At 49.4% G+C, this 22,157-nt stretch overlaps 1 protein-coding gene across 1 annotated transcript in view; it reads right to left on the bottom strand.

Annotated features, from left to right (window-relative positions):
- The window catches only part of SPTAN1 (spectrin alpha, non-erythrocytic 1), a 113,997-nt gene that overhangs the window by 12,673 nt on the left and 79,167 nt on the right, over positions 1-22,157 (bottom strand). Inside the window, 16 exon segments of the mRNA XM_048512218.1 lie at positions 2,238-2,255; positions 3,037-3,149; positions 5,068-5,364; positions 6,078-6,287; positions 6,392-6,468; positions 8,647-8,806; positions 9,974-10,072; positions 10,555-10,687; positions 11,820-11,941; positions 13,765-13,885; positions 14,008-14,216; positions 15,512-15,616; positions 16,490-16,627; positions 18,948-19,004; positions 19,006-19,062; positions 19,064-19,084. Of these exon segments, the coding sequence (XP_048368175.1) occupies positions 2,238-2,255; positions 3,037-3,149; positions 5,068-5,364; positions 6,078-6,287; positions 6,392-6,468; positions 8,647-8,806; positions 9,974-10,072; positions 10,555-10,687; positions 11,820-11,941; positions 13,765-13,885; positions 14,008-14,216; positions 15,512-15,616; positions 16,490-16,627; positions 18,948-19,004; positions 19,006-19,062; positions 19,064-19,084 (1,937 nt within the window).

Below are 22,157 nucleotides of genomic sequence, written 5' to 3'. Positions count from 1 at the left end.
GATCCAGCTGGCTTGTTCTTATGTTCTAATGGGCCAGAAGAGACCCAGGAACACAGCCTCCGGTATAAGACTGCCTTGGAATTACGGGAGAAGGAACTCATTCCTGGATAACCTCCACCACTGAAGATGCACCTGCACGTCCGTCTCTTGAGCCCCTGGTATTATCTGAGGGTTTTTTTCACCTATTGGGGGATGGGTCATTCTACCTGCAGTCTGAAATGGTACAGCCCAGCCACAAATCTGTCCAGCGGAGAGGATGCTTGCTTGCTTCAGCTCTCAAATGGAGCTGAAGGGCAGAAACAGACTGTGTGAAGTGGGCTTTCCCATATATACAGAAAGGCACTGGATTGACACTAAAATCTCTATCTCCCTGGACCATTGGGGTTTTGATACCAGGGTGAAAGACTTTTAACTAATAAAAGACAGCTTGAAAAGGCAAATTAGAGCTTTCTTAGCTAGTATTTTTTAAAATAGATGAATTCCATCCATAACTGGACACGCAAATTAATTCAGTTGCACTCTGTACACTGCAAAAAAAAAACAACACAAACAAAAACTAGTGCACACCGCACCGGGATTTGGTGGATTCCAAGTGGATCCACAGCACAAATGCAAACAGGCTGAATCTCATCTGGATCTGTGTCTAAAATTGGGGAAAGGGTGGCGTTTCCCCCCAATAGTCGTCTTGCTTCAGATATATGCCATTTGAAGCATCGGGCTGGGTCGCTTCACACACACCCTTTTCCTTCAAGACGAAGAGCTGAGTTTAAAAAGCAGGCTGCACATGCGGGGACTCCTGTTCCAGAAATACCACTCCTCCCTGCGTTAAGGCTTCCCTGCGGCAAGTAGTGCTTCTGGGCCATCGGAACACAGCTGAGGACTAAGGGAATCTTTTCCCCTCCAGCAGTGCATAGGAAACTAGAAGTGCAGAATTCCTTTACTTGCAATTCAGGACCTCTAAGACAGTGATGGCGAACCTTTGGCACTCCAGATGTTATGGACTACAATTCCCATCAGCCCCTGCCAGCAGGGGCTGATGGGAATTGTAGTCCATAACATCTGGAGTGCCAAAGGTTCGCCACCACGGCTCTAAGAGAACCAGATCTTTGTTATTGCAAAAAAAGAGAAGCAGTCATCAAGTTAAGATGCTAATTGAGTGTCTAGCGCAGTGATGGCGAACCTTTTCGAGACCGAGTGCCCAAACTGCAACCCAAAACCCGCTTATTTATTGCAAAGTGCCAACACGGCAATTTAACCTGAATACTGAGGTTTTAGTTTAGAAAAAATGGTTGGCTCTGAGGCGTGCGTTACTCGGGAGTAAGCTTGGTGGTAGAAGGTGGCTTTGCTTTGAAGCAACCATGCAACTCTTCGAACGGGTGAATCACGACCCTAGGAGGGTTTACTCAGAAGCAAGCCACATTGCCAGCAACCAAGCTTACTCCCAGGTAAAGGATTGCGCTTCAGTTCTTTGCATGAAAATCAGTGGGGTTTAACAGCACTTAACAGGGTTACCTATACTGCTTCCCCAAAACTAGGTCTCAGGTTTAATGCTAATAATCGAGCCCAGCAGCCCAGATGTTTGTGTGTGTGTGTGTGGGGGGTGATTTCCCCCCCCACATGATGAACTCTGTTTGTGCGTGCCCACAGAGAGAGCTCTGAGTGCCACCTCTGGCACCCGTGCCATAGGTTCGCCATCACTGGTCTAGCGTTAGTCGAATGAACACACACCACCTTCTGAAATCATGGGACACTTCTACATGGCAAAGTGGAACACCTTTCTTCACCCATTATCCTGAAGGGGAAAATCAACTTCTTTGCAAGTGATACATGGGTTTGAAATATGGCTGCAGTCAGTGCACAGCTTCGATGTCTGCTCAGAGGAGCTAGTCACGCTCACAGAGAACTGTAGAATGGTGGAAGGCCACTCTGCAAAAACAGCACATTCCCGCCTGGGTCTCCTCTGGCCACGGAGGAAGCCACAAGAGCAACCGAGCCGGGAGATGGGCAGCGAAGGGGCGTCTCTCCCTCATTCGTTGCCCTGCGCTGTTTCCTGTGCCTCTGACAGCAGATGGGGAAGCTGCTCATGCACACCCCAGGCAGAGGCTTTCAGACAAGACGGCTTCTGACACAGCGGTCACAAGCAAAGCAATGGCGGGAGAAAGCACGCACTCACGCACACACGCACGCGCACGCACACAATAACTTTTATGAACATTTTATGAACATTTTGTACTAACCCATCAAGCAGGTAGGTCCTGAAGAACAGGTTGTGCAAACACCAAGGCGCCAGGAGAAAGGGGTACCAGACGTAGGATGGAGAGAGAGAAGAGGAATGCACATTAGCAAAGGCTATTCCAGTACACATTTCAGAACCCAAGTGCATCCACCCAGAGGTGGCGCTTATGGGCAGAGCATTCTTTCTGCGAGCTGACTACTCTCTCCGCAAATACCTCCCCTCGCCTCCTAAGGGCTTTGAACATCTGAAGCTTAGGAACAAACACAAAACATAACAAAGATGAAAGCACGGCATTCGTTTCAATTGCAGAAAAAGGGTGTCCTCCGATTTCTGCTCCGCAGCTGGGTGTCGTTCCAATATCAGCTCTCTATATCGCCTTCCGGCAAGCAAGGTGCTACTTACCAACAATTTCCTCACATTTTCTCTGTGAAGTAAGAGGACATGAAAAGGTGGTTTCCTCAAAACCACCCAGGGACCATTTGTGGCTGGTTAAGGGTTAACTCTTTCATCCCCTAACTGAACATGAGCTACTGGCTCAGAGGAGCTGGCCCCTCAAACATCCTGTAGCAACGCTGGAAAACCTGAGGGAAAAAACCAGCACCTGCAATAGGTGAGACCTGCCCATATTCTGGAAATGAGCAAAAAACGTTTCTTCGACAGCAGACCTCTGAACACCACTACAGTGTCAAGGGTGGTTTGTCATCTAGAGGGAAAAGTAGCTTATAATTCCACACTGGTGGTTCTGAAAGGGGGGTCTGGGGTCTCTGTCGGGAGTGGGGTGGGGTGGGGGGAGTCGGCACCTGGTCTCTTGGATCCACTGGTGGAAGGCATTGGCATGCTGAGCAAACTCCTGGCGTAGCTTGTCATTCTCCTCCTGCCTGCGCTGCTCCTTCTGCAGCTCCAGCTCCCGTTCCTGAAAAAGGAAGAGCCGTTGGAAATCCGGGGGGAGAGACGGGCTGAGGAGCCCCCTCCCCAGAAATCTGGGAGCTCAGCGGGGGCTTTGTCATGCCCCTGGTGGTCCTGCAGCCACTGCTATCATGTTTCCCCCCAACAAACCTCCTGCTCAGCCTCCTCTTGGGAGTCTGGGAACTGCCTGTGAGGTGACGTCAGAATCAGCGTGTTCTTATCTTCCTCGTTTTTAAGAAATCCCTGCAACACTCCGAGAGGCGGGGTAGGCAGAGAGACTGCTTCGCCCAGGATCGAGGCACAGTGGGGACCTGAACTCAGGTCTCTGTGCCAGATTTTCTCTTGGCTACCTCTGATGAATTTCTTCTGCAGCCATCTGATTAGGGGGGGATGGGCAGCCGCAGTTTGAATCCTTTGGGGTGGGAGCTTGTTCCCTGCCATGCCTAAAACTTCTCCTGCCTCACTGTGGCTGTCAACCCTTATGTCCCACAGAGGCAGCTGCGTTCGGCAACGGCAGAACTGCTGGTGACCCCTGGCCCCGGGATGATACGGCTGGCCTCGACCCGGGCCAGAGCCTTTATGGCTCTGGCCCCTGCCTGGTGGAATGCTCTACCTCCAGCTGTCCGGGCCCTGCGGGACCTTAGTGAGTTCCGCAGGGCCTGCAAGACGGAGCTATTCCACCGGGCTTTTGGAGAGGCCGGCCGTGGTCCTACCGCCCCCCACCGAATCTGAGGCTGCCTGTCTCCATCTTTTTATCTTTGGTTGGGCCTGATCCATTGATAACATCGCGGGCCCTACCTTTCTCCTCCCTTCCTTGGCCTTGGTTCGGGCGCCTGTTTTAAACAATTTTCGTTTTAAAATACTTAGTTATTTAATCTATTGCTGCATAGGTTTTAAGGGATTACGTTTTATAGGCTGATCCGTTGATTTGTTGATTTGATTTGTTGATTGCTGTTTGTTGGAACAGCCATGCTGTGAGCCGCCTCGAGCCCTTCGGGGATGAGGCGGCCTATAAGTTTAATAAATAAATAAATAAATAAATAAATAAATAAATAAATAAATAAATAAATCCTTTCAGCCCGTTTCATCCTGACTGCCTTATTCCCCCTTTGTGGTTTCCATTACGAATCCCTTCTAAAGGCCTGCTTTTTTATTTGGCCCCCGGATAGCTTGAAAACACAGAACTACTGAAAAGTGCTCGGGGCCTCCTAAGCGCCAGAGCGGATTCGGGTGTAAGCAGGACTCCCCCGCCGATCCGCACCTCTCGCGTTTTTAAAAAACAAAAGACGCCGCTCCGTAACTCCGGAAGGCTGGAGTTCGGCAACTGCTGATCAAGTTGGCCTATTGCAGTGGTGGCGAACCTTTGGCACTCCAGATGTTATGGACTACAGTTCCCATCAGCCCCTGCCAACATGGCCAATTGGCAGGGGCTGATGGGAATTGTAGTCCGTAACATCTGGAGTGCCAAAGGTTTGCCACCACGGGCCTATTTTATGCCAGCAGATGCAGCTGTGGAGAAAGGCCCGTTTCCTAACCTGAAGAGCTAATCTGGGGAAAGGCAGGGGGTGGCGGGAGAAGGGTGAAAAAGGAGTGTGGCCTGAGCAAAGGCCACAGAAAAGGAGTGGAGTGCCCCCCCCCCAAAACCTTCCCACTGCAGAACAGGCAAGGACAACACTGGGCAAGATGAGCTCTTCCAATTGGAACAGACACAGTCTCTGCTTCATTCACACGATCCCGGTTCCTCACAAAACAACATAAACAGAAGATTCAGGGCTATAAGAAAAACCGGCACCTGGATTGAGGGTGAATGGCCAGAATGAGTTTATGCGGATTGGTCACGTGTGTACGTGGTTCCATTTCGTTGGGAGCTTCCTGTCTGCAAAGGAACAGGGGAATGTCTGGGAAAAGGACTAGCTGCCAGTTACCTTGATGATTTTCTGCAGGTTCCTCCAGGTTTCCTCCAGAGCCTCCATCGTGAACCAGGTGTATGGGTTGGAGGCCACTTGGAAGCTCTTGATTTGGCGGTCCAGCTCAGCCAGCTGGTTAAAGTCAGCCTGGGCAGAACTAAGCGAGGAGCGGAAAGCATCGTGGGCCTCTCTCAGCGCCTTGATCTCCTCGAGCGAGTTGCAGCGCACGGGATCCGTGAGGTCCTCCTCGGCATTCTCAAACCAGCTGTTGAAGGCTGAAGCTTTCTTGGCAAAAGTCAAGAACAGGTCTTCAACCTTGGAAAGAGAAGACAACCATCCGGAGATTGGTTAAGGAGCAGACGAAAGCAGGTGGCCATTCAAGCAATAATTTTAAGGGGGGAGCATCTCTGAGAGGATGGGGGGGGGGGGAGAATATAAAATACATCAGAAGAAGCAGCTGAACAAACACAGCGATGCAAACACCCTGCCCCCAAATTGGTTGGCTGAGCGCTGCTGAGATACCTAATGGGATGAGTGGCTTGCCATTTGGAGCAAAAAAATCTGCAGAGCTGGGCCTCTCTGGGCTTTTGTGTTTGCTTAACTCTTTGGCCAAATGACCTGCAAATAATGGCTGGCATTAGGGCAGCACAAAAGGGGCATCAACCACAGCATAAAGGGCCAAAGAAGAAGAAGAGTTTTGGATTAATATCCCTCCTTTCTCTCCTGCAGGAGACTCAAAGGGGCTTACAATCTCCTTGCCCTTCCCCCCTCACAATAAACATCCTGTGAGGTAGGTGGGGCTGAGAGAGCTCCGAGAAGCTGTGACTAGCCCAAGGTCACCCAGCTGGCATGTGTGGGAGTGCACAGGCTAATCTGAACCCCCCAGATAAGCCTCCACAGCTCAGGCGGCAGAGCGGGGTATCAAACCCGGTTCCTCCAGATTAGATACACGAGCTCTTAACCTCCTACGCCACTGCAGAGGGGAGATAATCTTCCGCTTGACCATCAATCACTGGCTTCTTTTGTACCTTTCTGAAATGCTCTTGGGCTTCCAGGAGTTTTTTTTTCCGGGCAGCAGAATTTGCCAGCAGCTGGTTCCAGCGTTTCATGAGGGAGGCGTGGCGGGCTTCGATGGCTTTGGACTGGACGTGTTTGGCGGCGAGCAGCTGGTCTTTCAGGGCCGTGATGTTGGCGATCCCTTCCTGTTGGAAAGCCTGGAGTCCGGCATCAAAGGTTTCCTAGAATATGGAAGAGTGGAACGGACGCAGCTGAGTACTTGCTGATTTAGGGACAGCCCCAGTTCCCAAAACATGCCTTGCTCCAAACACCAGTTTTTACCAACCTGCTTGGTGAGGAGTGTTTGCACAGAAGAGAGATCTCGGCCGTAGTCGTCAGTCTTGAGGCTGTTTTCCTTTTCCCCTAGAATGAAAGAAACACACAGAATAACTCCTGCAGTGGACATTCCCCTTCCTGCAAATGAGGCACAGGAAACTCTGGCCGCTTCCGCACGGCCACGCTGGGGGTTGGGTTCACACGAACAGTCCTGGTTGCGACGGGGAAGACGGCGCAGCATTCGCACAGGCTGTGCCGTCCCCCAAACGCCTTACTGTGTCCTCCGGCCTCCGGTGCGTCGCACAGGGCCAGAGGACATGCCCCCCTGCCCTGTGCGACAGCTCGGAAGTCGCAGGGCATGGGGGGCGTGTCCCCTGGCCTGTGCGATGCGCCGGAGGCTGGAGGACACGGTAAGGTGTTTGGGAAAGGGGAGGGGGAATGGCGCCTTCCAGCCGCTGCTGTTTGCCCGGCAGCGGCTGAAAGCCGCTGTTTCCCAAGGCGCGAGGGCGGCGCGGCTGCGATGCAGCTGCGCCCCCCATGAGAACAGCTCCCTGGGGACGGCGTTTTGCCATCCCCAGGGTGCTGTTAAAGGCCCATGCGGAAAAGGCCTAAGAGATGGGGAGGGAGCTGCCTTCTTATCACCGAGGCTCGTGCTTCGATTTATTTAGTCGGGGGGTCTGTGAGAGTCACAAAACCACTTGGACAAGGACAATAAAGGAGGAAAAATGAGTGCTCCTGCACAAGTACGAAAAGACCAGATTGTTCCCTAAACTAACGGAGATGGAAGCTGTTAAACGATAAACAGGCACATCTGATGAGTCGGTATATTAGTACTGTGTTATCAAATCAGTATGAAATACATTGGGAGGGAAGGCAGGAGGGTCTCGCCCGATCGCATCAGCTATTGGGAGCTAAGCAGGGTCAATGTTGGGAGGGAGACCTCCAAGGAAGACTCTGCAGAAGAAGGCAACGGCAAACCCCCTTGGCTCCTCATTTGCCCTGAAAGCCCATTGCTGGGTCCCCAGACATCAGCTGCAACTTAATGGCACTTGACACAATGGACTCCAAACACACTGGCTTGGATTTCACCAGTGGAAGGTATACGAGAAGTTCGACAAACAGCCTACTAACCAGAATGAATAATTTTTTGTGATTGTTGTTATACCTGGTCCAAATATCTTAGTAAGTAACATCAGAGTGAATCATAGCAAGGGTTTTTTGTTGTTGCTGCTGTTGCACTTTGCTTCCTGAATGTGGACACACACACCACAGAGCTTCAACTCACTCAGACTTTGCTTACTGAGTTATTTGGACCAGATATAACAAACATCTAAAAAATGATTATTAAAGGTCCTAATCAATTCCAACAACAAAGGGGGATCGTCTACTTAATGATGCACTGGTCTTACTTCTTGGGTGTGTTTTACAGCTTGGTCAGCAATGCTGTATTTTGTATTTTAAATAATTTTCCTTTATGATGGGTATATTAACAGGCTGCTGTGGCTTTTCTGGGCTGTGTGGCCATGACCTGGTAGTTTTGGCTCCTAACGCTTTGCTCCCAGCTATGCCTAACATCTTTAGAGGCATGTCACGGGTGAGATGTGTTTCTCTCTATGGTCTATCACCAGTTTGTACCACTGAGGAAGGCCTATTGGCCGAAACACGTTTGGTTTTAACAGAAATTGCTTACTATTTGTATGTTAATATGTCACATGTAACCAGTGGTGGGATCCAAAAATTTTAGTAACAGGTTCCCATGGTGGTGGGATTCAAACTGTGGCGTAGCGCCAATGGGGCTTGGCGGGGCATTCCGGGGGCGTGGCATTCCTGGGCGGGGCTGTGGCAAGGACGCAGCCACTGCGCCGGTCCTTAGGCGGGAAACAAATGGGCGCAGGCCGCCACGCATGCCGGTGCACCTCCTGCTAGACTGCTTCCAGTTCTGCGCGCTACTGCTGAGAGGAGGGGCGTAACTAAGGCAAAAATCACGGGGCAAAATCACCAATTAGTAACCCCCTCTCGGCACACACAAATAATTAGTAACCTACTCTCGGGAACCTGTGAGAACCTGCTGGATCCCACCTCTGCATGTAACTCTTAAGGATTCGTTCTGTTATTAGGCTGTTTCTCAACCTTCTGTTTTGATCTGGGGGATCCCAACAGTGACCTGTCAAGTCCCCCTCTTTGCTTAGCTGGAAACTCTCAGCCCTTTGATGAAGGTGAGTTGGGGTCTTTGCTCCCCCCGCCCCCTCCAGGGGCTGCACATACCTATCCATGATTCTACCACGTCAGCTTTCCAGTTGAACTGGAGGAAGGCTGAATTCTCATCTAACTTGGCCTTCCTCTGGGCTGCCGCTTTCTCCAGGTCAGAGACTTTGCCCCTCAGGTTCTTCATCTTTGCTGTAATGTTCTCTTCATGGTGATTGTTCTGCCGAAAGAGCGGAAAAACACGGATGTTGCTTCTGTCTCAAATTCACCATTCATCCCCCTTTTAGCATCACCTGTCTGGATTTGCTATGTAGAGAACAGTATAAGCCAAGAGCTGTAAAACTTTACAGCCAAGTGTAGATCTCACAATACTAGAACCAGGGGGCATTCATTGAAAATGCTGGGGGGAAGAATTAGGACTAATCAAAGGAAACACTTCTTCACGCAACGTGTGATTGGTGTTTGGAATATGCTGCCACAGGAGGTGGTGATGGCCACTAACCTGGATAGCTTTGGCTTGGACAGATTTATGGAGGGGCTTGGACAGATTTATGGAGAAGTCGAGTTATGGCTACCAATCTTGATCCTCTTTGATCTGAGATTGCAAATGCCTTAACAGTCCAGGTGCTCGGGAGCAGCAGCAGCAGCAGAAGGCCCTTGCTTTCACATCCTGCACGTGAGCTCCGAAAGGCACCTGGTGGGCCACTGCGAGTAGCAGAGAGCTGGACTAGATGGACTCTGGTCTGATCCAGCAGGCTCTTTCTTATGTTCTTATCCTCATTTCTGATGTCAGGTGACTTCTACCAGTCAGTCATATCCCACCTCCTTCAAGCACTTGGTAATGACTCTGACCTTCCATGACCTAGTCTGGTCTTAAACCAGCTTGTTTTTTGTCAAATGGGATTAAGTCTGCCAGGATGGCCCAATGTAGGATGAATCTGAATACTAATTTTATCGTAGTGTAATCTGGGCTCCAAAATGCTTTAGGTAGCATACCTGAGTCTTAGCAGGTCCTTGATCTGAGATTGCAAATGCCTTAGCAGACCAGGTGCTCGGGAGAAACAGCCGCAGAAGGCCATTGCTTTCACCTCCTGCATGTGAGCTCCCAAAGGCACCTGGTGGGCCACTGCAAGTAGCAGAGTGCTGGACTAGATGGACTCTGGTCTGATCCAGCAGGCTAGTTCTTATGTAGCAAGGGGGGGGGTGCGTTTTTACCAAGAAGAGATGGCCTTGGATATCTTGCTGATTTAGCTAAGAGGTCTTTAAAAAGGGACAAAGAGTGACACATCTGGGAGAGAGAGGAAGGTGGGATGCCTGAGAACTGTTCTCTTGGCAGCAGCTGCAAACCGTCTTTTTGTAAGGCAACCTGTAGCATGGTCCCTCTCACCTTTTTAATGAGATCTTCCCCATTTGCACACACATCGTTGACTCTGTCCTTGTGCACTGTGAAATCGGTCTCAAACGCTTCGTGCTTCTTCAGCAAGCCCTGAAAGAAGGCACATTTGTAAGAGCTGGAACAGAACCATCGGCATGCCAGTGAATTCTGGCTATTGTAAGAAACCTCTGAAGTGTGGTGTTGGAAAAAAGCAAATAAGCGCGCCCTCTCTCTCTCTCTCTCTCTCTCTCACACACACACACACACACACACACACACACACACAAATGCCAAAGGGTAATAATAGGTTAATGTCTTCCTATAATAGAAATAAAGTCAGCTGAACAATATGCTTTTCAGTGGAGCGGTTACTTTTCACACATGCCCAGTGTATGTGGGACTTAATGCTGGATTGCCTGGGTTTGCCCCCCTCCCTCCCCCTGTTTTGCCATGGATCAAATGCCAAGGGATCTGGTTGGATTCTTGGAGTCTCTTCTTTACATGTCCAGAACTTTTTCCTCCTGCTAAAGAACAGGAACCTGCTCCCAAGAGAGAGTTGGGAGTCCGCCAATAGGACACGGCCCCCAGCGCACCTGGATAGCGGCGAGAGTATCCCCGTAATCTTCACTGGCCACCAGTGTCATTTTCTCATTGATCCAGGCTTCCTCCTCTTCCACGTTAGCCACAAACTGCTGGTACTCTAAAGATTCCTCTAGCCTCTGACCACTGTTAACAGAAGAAGGGAAAAAAACAGTTTTGTGCGTTGTCTCTTCAAGTGTACACTGCTCAAGCAAACAGGTATCAAACAATCAGTTATCAATCAATACCACAGTCATTAGCCAGCAAAAGGTAGAGAAGATACTCACAATTAAAAGGACAAAACATATTAAAACTACAAATATAGATCTAAAAGAATCTACTGGCAGAAATAAAATGGGAACACAAAAAAGTATGGGAATGTAAAGGGAATGGGATAAGAGCGTAAATATTAAAAGGAAACAAGGCATAAGGCAGTGGTGGCGAACCTATGGCACGGGTGCCAGAGGTGGCACTCAGAGCCCTCTCTGTGGGCACACGCACACAGAGTTTGTCATGTGGGGGGGGGAATCATCCCCCCCACACACACACATCTAGGCTGGCCTGGGCCACTGGACTTGATGTGCGTGCACCTCATTGAGCAGGGAGGACTCGGCTGGCGGGTCTGGTGCCTGTGCTCCAGGTGGCTGCTGTCGGGGGGGGGGGGGGGCAAGGGGGCAAGGTGGCAGAGATGCTAGAGAGGCACAGAGTGGCACATGTGGAACTTGCTGGAGGCTACAGCAGGCTGGCCCCTGTTCGAGGGGGTTATTCAGGTTAAATTGCTGCGTTGACACTTTGCAATAAATAAGTGGGTTTTGGGTTGCAATTTGGGCACTTGGTCTCGAAAAGGTTCACCATCACGGGCATAATAGACTAGGCAGAAAAAAGACTGTAACTATTAAATCATAGTATATCCTAGTAAGACAACCTTCTTATTTTCTCCACGTGCTTTCTCGTTCATACCCAGGAATTTTTCCTCAGTAAATCTTGCCCGTAAGGCAGACTTGGAATCTAACACAACTTCTGAACCTCCCAGTCTGCTGTTTGGCACTGAGGGGCTTAGGCAAGGCTACAAGAACAGCAGCTGACCGATGCAACTGTTATGTGCTTGAAGAAGAACTCTGTGTTTCCCAGAAGTTTGCTTACCAATGCTAATTTGGTTCTCAAAAAGATTCCTGCTTACACTCAGTTCTAGGTTTACTCTGACCTAGCTGCTCTGCCTCCTTTGCAAGGAAAGGGCAAGCAGGAGGCCAAGTCCGGCCACCCCAGAATGGGGTCTTACCGAGCGGCAGCCAGCTGCTTGAGCTCCTGCCAGTGTTCCACGAACTGAGCCAGCCTCTGCTGTATCTCCTCCTTCCCAATGGTGTTGTCATCGGACAGCTTCTTTCCTGTGTCCAGCACGCTCTGAGGAAGGGACGAAGAGCAGATATGCGTTTTTTAAAATTACATATTTATAAATCAATCAATGTGCTTTGTGGAAGCACAGACTACTGATATGTATTTGTAACTTAGACCAGGGGTCTGCAACCTGCGGCTCTCCAGATGTTCATGGACTACAAATCCCATCAGCCCCTGCCAGCATGGCCAATTGGCCATGCTGGCAAGGGGTGATGGGATTTGTAGTCCATGAACATCTGGAGAGCCGCAGGCTGCAGCCCTGTGACTTTGGGAAATGTAAGCGCTTGTTCTATCGTGACTAGGATTGCAAGGTACTGAATATTTATAACTGAAGGTACTGAATATTCATAACTGAATATTCCCCCTCTGGGATACCCCTGTGTTGTGTGCCACTCCATCATTGGCACGCCCAATATAACATCCAACTTACACTGCTACCCCCGCCTGGCCTTGGGTCTGGGCGCCATACTTTTATAATACTTTTATAATCTTACTGTTATTATGTATCGTATTGATGCTGCTTGTTTTATGAACTCTGTAAATTGTTTAAACTTGTTTTAACTTATTTATTTTGTTTGCTTTGGCCAATCGTATGTAATATTGTGTCTGGCCTAGTGTACACCGCCCAGAGCCCTTCGGGGATGGGCGGTTTATAAATGTGAGATATAAATAAATAAATAATATTCATAATTCTCCATGACACTCTTAAAGGGGCTTTTCTTTTCTCTCCGCTACGAACGGCAGGTGACATAGTCACAGGCTTGCCTCATGCAGCACAAAACCTGGACAATCTCTGCTTTCGCTAATATCAGAATGAGATTCTGAGAGCGGAAGACAAGAAGGAAGAGACTCTAACGTATTTTTTTTCAACAGGCTACAGACCAAATCGGCTCTGGATAGGGTTTCCAGTGGCGAAGGCGTCACAGACCTCATTCCTAATAGGTAGTTAAATTTATTACAGTCAATAGACCCGTGTACACAAAACAAACCGCATACGAATAAATTCCAAAATAAGACTCACCATCTAAAATAACCGCTCTTTAAGTTTACATAAAGTTTCCATTTTAAAATACAGGTTTTGGGATTGCATTCCTAATATCCTCAGTTCTCCAAGACTCAGCTTATTATGATTATCATGAAAGCAAGCCTGGGAGAGCCATGCTTGTTTCAGTAAAACCTGGGTTCTTTTCTCCAATAACTCCAACCAGCTGAGGTTCTCAATGATTTTTATTGAAAAACAGAAATAAAAGAAATAAAACTTAAATGCACGGAGGTTGCTCAACTGGTTAAATTCCTTTTGGTTCTTTGTCCCCATTCTGGGAACCCATGGCCCAGAGATGCTTCTCTGACCACGTCTCAAGATGGAATCCAAAAACCGTTGTTTTCCCCCTCTCAGGAAAACTCTGTTCAGGCCACGAGGTAACTTAGGCCTTTGAAGTTTCATCCTAACACCTCTGCATAGTTTCCTGTCCTCCCTTCAGGAGATTAAAAGGCAAAGATTCTTTTCACAGTCATGTGTGACTTCCCTTTACTGTAGCGATAGCATCATTCCATGACAATGATCTAAGACTCCCAGACTCTGGACTTCTTGTCCTCCAGTTTACTCCTCTGCTGCTTTCCAGACAGTTTAAACTTTCTAGAAATTCTAGAGATAATATATGTTACCAAAATTGGTACAAGGTATGATCAGTTTTCTCGCCCTGAACGCCTAAGTCAGTGTTTCCGGGCGCTCTCCCTAACCCTGTCGTCGGTGATTGGCAGGTATGGTGCTGATCTTGCTGGAACAGAACTGTTACCCATCAGGGCTGAGACGTGCTCCAAAATTCTACCTGGATGGCGGGTTCGTGGGCGGCCAGCTCCGCCTCCAGCCGCTTGTGCTTCTTGCGCAGGTTTTGCACTCCGGTGAGGTCTCTGCCGTAGTCCTCTGAGCTAACTAACAGCTTCTTCTCCCTGAATGCCAGAAGGAAAAGGGCGCAAATAAAAATTTTAAAAATCCTTTCTCAAACCGAGAAGCTACCTTGATGGATACCACCACAAAGAACTCTTAACGTTTCAGCCCCTCTCGCACGTACTTGATCCAGGACTCTTCATCATCCATGTCCCGGAAGAACTGATGCAAGCGATGGGACTCGTTCAGCTTGGCGCGGCGGGCGGCTGCCATGGTTTTGATCCGCTGGAAGCGCCCGTTGATAGTGTCTCGCTTGTCCTTCACTTGGGAGGTGTCGAAAGCACTGCTGGTCATCAGGCTGTCGGCCTGGCCATTCAGGTCTTTCAAGCGGTCCTGGAGAAACGTAAAGAATCCCAAAGTAGGTAAGAAATCACCCACATGGGCCTCCTAAGTCAGTGATGGCGAATCTTGTTGAGACCGAGTGCCCAAATTGCAACCCAAAACCCACTTATTTATCGCAAAGGTGCCCACACGGCAATTTAACCTGAATGCTGAGGTTTTAGTTTAGAAAAAAAAAGGGTGGCTCCCTCTTCTTCCGCCTCTGACTCCGCCGAGCAGGCAGGCCAGCCTGCCTCTAGCGCCTCCAGCAAAGTCCCGATGCGGCGACAGCTCTGTGCCTCTCTAGCATCTTCTGTCTCCTCTGCGCCCCCCACCCGAAAGGCAGGCGCAGCCACCCAGAGCACAGAGCACCAGGCCCGCCCAGCCGAAGGTCCTCCTGCTCATCCGCGGTGCGCGCAAGACGTCAGTGGCCTTCAGTGGCCAAGGCCAGCCTAGATGTGTGTGTGTGTGTGTGTGATTTTCTGCCCCCCACATGACAAACTCTGTGTGCGCATGTCCACAGAGAGGGCTCTGAGTGCCACTTCTAGCACCCGTGCCATAGGTTCGCCATCACTGTCCTAAGTCATCACTCAGGATGTGCGTCAGAAAAACTAAATGTTGACAAACCGGCAGAGATGCCAACCGGTTCATTTGCAGTCCATGACTAGTAAAATCTTGTTCTGTCCACCAATCAGTATTAGGGCTGGGAGACCAAGCTGGGAGACCAATTTATATCCCGCCCAACCCCCGAAGGGCTTTGGGCGGCGGACAACACAAAATTCAAATACAATAGGCATAAAAACAATATATAAATTAATCACTAAATAACATATTTAAAATGCAGCAAATTAATACATAATACAGCAATGCCCGCAAAGTCCCTCTTAGACCCTCCCGAGGGAGAAAGAAAAAAGAGTGGGTCCTACAGATGGAAAGGACCCTACCTAGATGAAAAGGAGGGAGAGGGGGGTGGGCACTTTCAGCGGCTGGACACCCCAAAAGCCCGGCCGGAACAATCCTCCAGATCTTTACAGGCTCCCTCTCGGAACTCACCAAGGTCCCGCAGGGCCCGGACTGCTGGAGGAAGAGTGTTCCACCAGGCAGGGGCCAGGGCCATTTTTCATCTTGTTTCAATTTTTTTATTGTTCCCTACCTCGGGGACCCTAAGTTGGGTGGAAAGGCAGCTTCATAATGTTTAGAAGAAAAATAAATAACTGGCTTATGAAGGAATAGCTTTCTGTAGACTAGAGCCCACTTCATCAGCTGCAGTTGTTACCGACGACATTTTCTCATTAAGGGTGAGACATCACCTCATGGGCAGAGATGTCCGCTTCCAGCAGCTGGTGCTTTTTCAGGAGATTGTTCACAGACGCCAGGTCCTTCCCGTAATCTTCAGACGCAAGGAGCGCTTCGACCTACACAAGGAAAAGAGCCCAGCTTTGTAATGCTTCATGGTGGAAGAACCGCGATGGTCATGTTTTTAACCCGCTGAAAATGCACATTTTCTTCCTACTTCGCAACATTAATTCAAGCAGATGATCCCATCTACCCCCAACGCCAGACCTGGGCATTATACGGCCCGGGGGCCACATCCGGCCTGCCGGATGATCCTGACTGGCCCCGGGGAAGAAGACGCCAGCAGCCTTGGCCGACGGGGACACCCCGCCAACGCCCCGCCCCCAGACTCTCTCCCGACCAGCAAGGTCCAGTCCCGGCAATGGGGGATGCCCCACCTACCCCAGAATGCACCCTGCCCCTGCCTTAAAAGGCAGGACGGGGATTGGAGAACGGAGGCCGGAAGGGATGGGCCGCGCCCCAGGAGCCGCTGCAGATTGGCTTGTAATGTGTCACAGGGGATAAAAGGGAAGGGAGGGAGAGGTGGAGGCTGTGCTGAAGAGAGGGCAACGGACTGGGTGGCGGAAGAAGCAGAGCGAGTCTGAGGGATTTCCAGGACAGGCCGGGTTCGTAGGATTTTGGGCCTGCACAGGAGAGGGGGCGAGGAGGGCTAGACTTGAAGGGACAGATCCCCACCCCGCTCCGGGGGCTCAATTTGAGTAGCTGCCCCACTGAGAACGAGGGCGAGGACGGCATTACCAGCAGCCGCCGTGTGAAGGGATTGGAGGGACGGATTGGCCTGGCCCTCCACAATATTTTCTGTTTCTTATGAAGCCCCATGGAAAAAATAATTGCCCACCCCTGCCCAACGCAATCAAGATGGTCACGTTGATTTAATTTAGTCCCTTAGAATGGTGCATTCTCAAGGCAAATCAAAGGAGGAGTTGGGCTACCTCCGACAGCCAGAAGTCGAAGTCCTTGATTCCAGTGTTGAAATTCTGCTGTTTGTTGGCTTCCTTCAGTTTCTGACTCTTCTCTGCTGATTTCTGGACTAAGAACTGCCACTGGTCAGCCAGAGCGGCCAAGCGAACCTAAGAGGAGAGACGGAAAGGAACTCAGGCGCAAGGATGAAAACCCCTTGCAAGGGACGGCTGGGAACAAAGCGAGGTTCGCCTGATTATGCCACATTGATGGGTCAGCAAACGCTGAGCACCTGTCCACTGGGAAACATTAAACCAGGGGTCTTTAAACTATGGCCCTCCAGTTGTCCAGGAACTACAATTCCCATCAGCCCTGCCACTTGGCCATGCTGGCAAAGGCTGATGGGAATTGTGTAGTCCATGAACATCTGGAGGGCCATAGTTTGAAGACCTCTGCATTAAACATTTAGTTAGAAGAGAGCTCCCCCTCACACCATGATTTCAAGCTATGCATTACTTATATATGGATGAACTGGCAAAAGGGCCAGTATTGTTTTTCTTTTTGCGATCTAATAATATTCATAGATTCACTTGCAAGACCAGGGTGATGTACCCAGAGGTGGGATCCAACAGGTTCTCACAGGTTCCCGAGAGTAGGTTACTAATTATTTGTGTGTGCCGAGAGGGGGTTACTAATGGGTGATTTTGCCACGTGACTTTTGCCTTAGTGACGCCCCTCCTCTCAGCAGTAAGCGCTGCAGAACTTCTGAAGCAGTGATCCCCTGCTTAGCAGGAGGGGGGGGTGCACCGGCAGTGCGTGGCAGCCTTCCGCTGCTTGCAATGTGCATTCAAGTTTCCCACATCAAGGACTGGCACAGTGGCCGCGTCGCCTTGCCACAGCCCAGCCCAGGAATGCCCCGCCCCTGGATAAATGCTCGGCCACGCCCCTGTCGTGCCCCGCCCAGCCCCATTGGCGCCACGCCACAGTTTGAATCCCACCCCCATGGGAACCTGTTACTAAAATTTTTGGATCCCACCACTGGGTGTAACCCCCCAAATTTCCTCGACTTATTTGCAATCTCCCTACTCCCTACTTCAATTGGCATGTTTCAGTTGACTCTGCAAAGAACAGTTCTTAGCGGATCTTTTAAAACATCTGAGGTGGATCTTTAGTTTTTCCACACCTTTAGGAATTCCGCCCTGTAAGCGCCAGCTTCTTTTAAATGCGCCAGACTTTTAGCCGGCTCTCCCCAGAAGTGAATCTCTTGAGACACAGGCTCATTCCGCACACGCAGAATAATGCACTTTCAAACCGCTTCCAGTGTTCTTTGAAGCTGTGCGGAATAGCAAAATCCACTTGCAAACAGTGGTGAAAGTGGTTTGAAAATGCATTATTTTGCGTCTGCGGAAGGGGCCACAGAAAGCCTCCAAAAAAAAAAAAGGTTTTCTTTCAGCTTATCCCCCAACATCCATAAAGGGACAAGCCCCACCTCCTAAAATGTTTACTATTTTAGCTTACTTTCCCCCCAAAGTCAAGCTCAGAGGCAGCACAGTCTCCTGAATAAGGATTTCTCTGAGGGCACAAATCCTCTCTGACTAGAATTGCATTAATGGGGTTTTTTTTTAATCCACCCTCCCCTCCCATCTGGCCTTCCAGCGGTCCTGATGGAGCAGCAGTGGCGTAGGAGGTTAAGAGCTCGTGTATCTAATCTGGAGGAACCGGGTTTGATTCCCAGCTCTGCCGCCTGAGCTGGGGAGGCTTATCTGGGGAATTCAGATTAGCCTGGGCACTCCCACACACGCCAGCTGGGTGACCTTGGGTTAGTCACAGCTTTTCGGAGCTCTCTCAGCCCCACCCACCTCACAGGGTGTTTGTTGTGAGGGGGGAAGGGCAAGGAGACTGTCAGCCCCTTTGAGTCTCCTGCAGGAGAGAAAGGGGGGATATAAATCCAAACTCTTCTTCTTCTTCTGATTGGCTCTGGCACACACACCAAACAGGCACAGAGAAGATTGGTGGTCCTATCTCCCTACTCTACACCATGACCTCGTAAATCTAAAATCTCCTTACGTATAAAGCACGGGGCTTGCAAGTGTCCTTTATTAAACAAGGATTAAAAACTCAACACAGGTCTTTTTTCACTTTTGGATTTTGGTACATGAAAATATCCTGCAGCAGGAAAAAAAATTCCGCGCCACTCAAATAAAACTGGATCATGAAAAAGTTAATCAAAACACACCACCTTCTATGCCAGGGGTCTGCAACCTGCGGCTCTCCAGATGTTCATGGACTACAATTCCCATCAGCCACTGCCAGCATAGCCAATTGGCATGCTATTGGCCATGCTAGAAGGGACTGATGGGAACTGTAGTCCATGAACATCTGGAGAGCCGCAGGTTGCAGACCCATGATCTATGCGGAGTCCTGCCCTTAATTTTTATGACAATTGGAGAAATTACACGGGTACCGCTTGCCTCAGATGGCAACACCCACCTTGACAGCATCTTCGCTAAAATGCAATAAGCTCCTCGTGTCAATGAGGGTATTTCCTTACGCCGACATCGCATTTGATCCGGTCAGCGCTATGGAGTTCCGCCTCAGTGCGGCCTTTGGTGCTTCTGATGTTTGCTCTGAAAGAAACAAAGCCATGGCCCTTTAACAACAAGCACGGGCGGGTCCCAGGCAGAATCTCCTGCGGACAGCATCTCCCTGAGAGTGTGCTTTTGGTAGAAACTGGGGGTTTGATATGCTTCAAGGGAACCAGAAGCATGAGAGCTTCTCACTATCCCCATTCAGAACAAGAACGCTGCGGAATTCCAACCCAAACTTTTCCTCCAAGGCTCCAATATATATTGTTAATATAATCTGCATGTAATTCCCTCTGATTGTTATGAGAAATTCGACTTGTGGGGGAATGAAAGTCCTTTCTGACTTGAAAGGAGGAAACAGCGAGCTTTTTATTTATGGGCGCCGTTTTTAAAAGCTGATTTTTATTCTCTTAATTGTTGACTGCCTTCAGGGCCCGAACTGGGCAGAAAAGTGGCATACAACTATTTCGGATAAATACTTCCAGCACTAGAAGAGTTTTGGTTCGTTCTACCCTGGAACAGACTATGGCTCTGAACTGGACACTCCAAAGTGGTTCTTTGCGTCTCTCTTTAAACTAAAGGCCAAAGGGGGACTGGCCTCTCTCTGCTAACGTCCCTCTGGGATTTCAAAACCAACAATTCTGTCCTTAATCACTTGAAATCAGAGAAGCCATTCTTTTGTGGGTTCCTAAGTGTGGAAATTCTACTTCCAGGTTGTTCTTGGGTTGCAGGAAAGGGTTTCCAGACACTTTAAGGGACTTGAAAGAGAGATGTTACTCATAGAAAATTAGCAGACACGCAGCTGCCCAAAACTGCCTTAAAGGCACAGAGCTTGTCACAGTGAAAATACAAGAGCAGAACTCATGCATGACCCTGTACAGGAAAGGAGAAGGGACCAGGACTGCCATGCTCTTCTAGAAAGTTCTGGGTTTGCTGTTTGGGCAGGTGGGAGGAATTACCCATCCAGAGATACCCTCTCCCACCTGCATACTTGAGGGACCGCCTCTCCCCAAATTGCCTTGTTAGGCCCCTCTGCTCCTCGGAGGAGGCCCTATTGGTGATCCCTGCCCCCAAAGCGATCAGGCTGGCCTCTACAAGGGCCAGGGCCTTTATAGTCCTGGCCTCTACCTGGTGGAATAGGCTCCCAAGGGAGATCAGGGCCCTGCGGGACTTGCAGAGTTTCCGTAGGGCTTACAAGACGGACCTGTTCCGTCAGGCATTTGGTCAGCCTGGCTAAGTACATCGCTACCGTTCCATCTAGCCTCCCGTGGGCATGAGGGTGGGGAGGGGAGAGGGATATGATGCCCTCTGTATTTTTATTTATTTATTTATTTGTTTGTTTGTTTGTTTGTTTGTTTGTTTATTAGATTTATAGGCCGCCTCACCCCCTGGTGAGGTTCTGGCTTTACTGAGTACAGATTGGTTCTGGCTTTACTGAGTACAGATTGAGTTGATTTTATACTGTGCTTTAAAGTATGTTTTATCATTGCTGTTCACCACCCTGAACCCCTTGGGGAAGGCGGTTTATAAGCCCAACAAACAAACAAACAAACAAACAAACAAACAAAATAAATAAAGAGAGAAGGGTATTCTGCTGCAAGTACTATCCAAAGTGCATTGGACTGATGATCTCTCTAGTGATGACAGGAAATAGTTCTCCAAGGTCTCTACCGGTTTGACTGCCCGAGATGTTTTAGCTGGGGAAAGCAAGGCCTGAACATGGAACGTTATGGTGATGAAGCACAACCTCCACGGGGCACAGTGACTTCTCTGTTCACACAGTGAAAGCAAGGGCAGACACTGCAGCTGCAGACGAAGTCTTCTGTTGACATTCCGTCTCTCCCCAACAGACTAAAACGAGCATGGTAACAAAGAGGGCGTGGGGGAGGGGGAATGTGGGTCATGCGTATGCCCCAAGCAAGCATAAATGAAAGGAAACCAAATGACGAGACAGCATTTCACAGATGCCAAACTGAAAGACTAACGACGCCTGACGTGTGGCGAAATATGGCGCGCTGCAGGGCAGCAGCAGAAAAACAAAACACGGAAAGCTCTACAGCATCGTCATCAAGAATTCTGCATGAACCTCTTTGTACTGAAAAGCAGCTGTTGCTAATGGCGGCTGCCGCCTGGCTCATCGTCTAAGGCTCAGCGCCGCGCTGTAATTTGCACTCCAATTCAGCATTCCGTAGGACAGAGGGAGAGAAGCCACTGATGTTTTCATCTTGTGGAAACTGCCGACAGCACAAATTCAAATTTTTCATTTAAGCAGCAGATAATGTCCTATATATGCCTAAACAGCCAAACAACTGGTTGGGCCTCAGATGCCAGAAACATTTTATTCTCATTCGGTTCTCTCTTGACAATTCCCTCTTCAGTTCTATGGATTTGGCCCAAGACTCATTAGTGCACCCTTGGAAATAACAAGGACGGTTTCACACCTCCTGAGAAGCAATCGGTGTTAAACTAAAATGCAAGAGCCAGCCCTTCTGTAACTCTTCCATTTGCCTTTTGTTTGCTTAACCCTGAAATTCAGGAAAATATTATGTTGTTTCCTCAAAGTTCAGTTTGCTGTTTCCTTGCCTAAGGGGGAGTGTCCTAGGAATTCTTGAGAAGTCCTGTTCCAGGTTGGTCATTCTGTTTTGGATGACAGTCCTCAAATTTTACAGCAAGAGGCAAAAAGTCTAAGCAACGGCAGTAGACTCAGCCCCCCGCACTGTTTATTCCCCATTCTGTAGATTCAGAAAGGGAGATTTTATTTAGGAAATCTGGACATCAACATCTTCTTCGGGGATCTACGGCAGGACGTACAGAGTTAACCTTACTCAAGGGAGAAGCTGCCAAGTCCCACACTGGGAAGACAAGGTGAAGAAGAGTCGGTTTCAAATAGAAAGAGTCATGGGCGGCTCTGGTGTCTGAACTTACTCAAGGGGAAATGGGTTGGACCAGGATGCCGAGTTTAAGCCTGAAACCTCCCTGCCAGTCTGACATGGTCGACTCCCCATAAGACACTGATGGCGAACCTTTTTGAGACCGAGTGCCCTAATTGCAACCCAAACCCCACTTATTTATCACAAAGTGCCAACCCGGCAATTTAACCTGAATGCTGAGGTTT

The sequence above is a fragment of the Sphaerodactylus townsendi genome, linkage group LG12 (genome assembly GCF_021028975.2).
Source record: "Sphaerodactylus townsendi isolate TG3544 linkage group LG12, MPM_Stown_v2.3, whole genome shotgun sequence".
NCBI classification, from domain to species: Eukaryota; Metazoa; Chordata; class Lepidosauria; order Squamata; family Sphaerodactylidae; genus Sphaerodactylus; species Sphaerodactylus townsendi.
The sequence above is the reverse complement of the archived record's forward strand: the minus strand, read 5'-3'. Positions and strand labels throughout refer to the sequence as shown.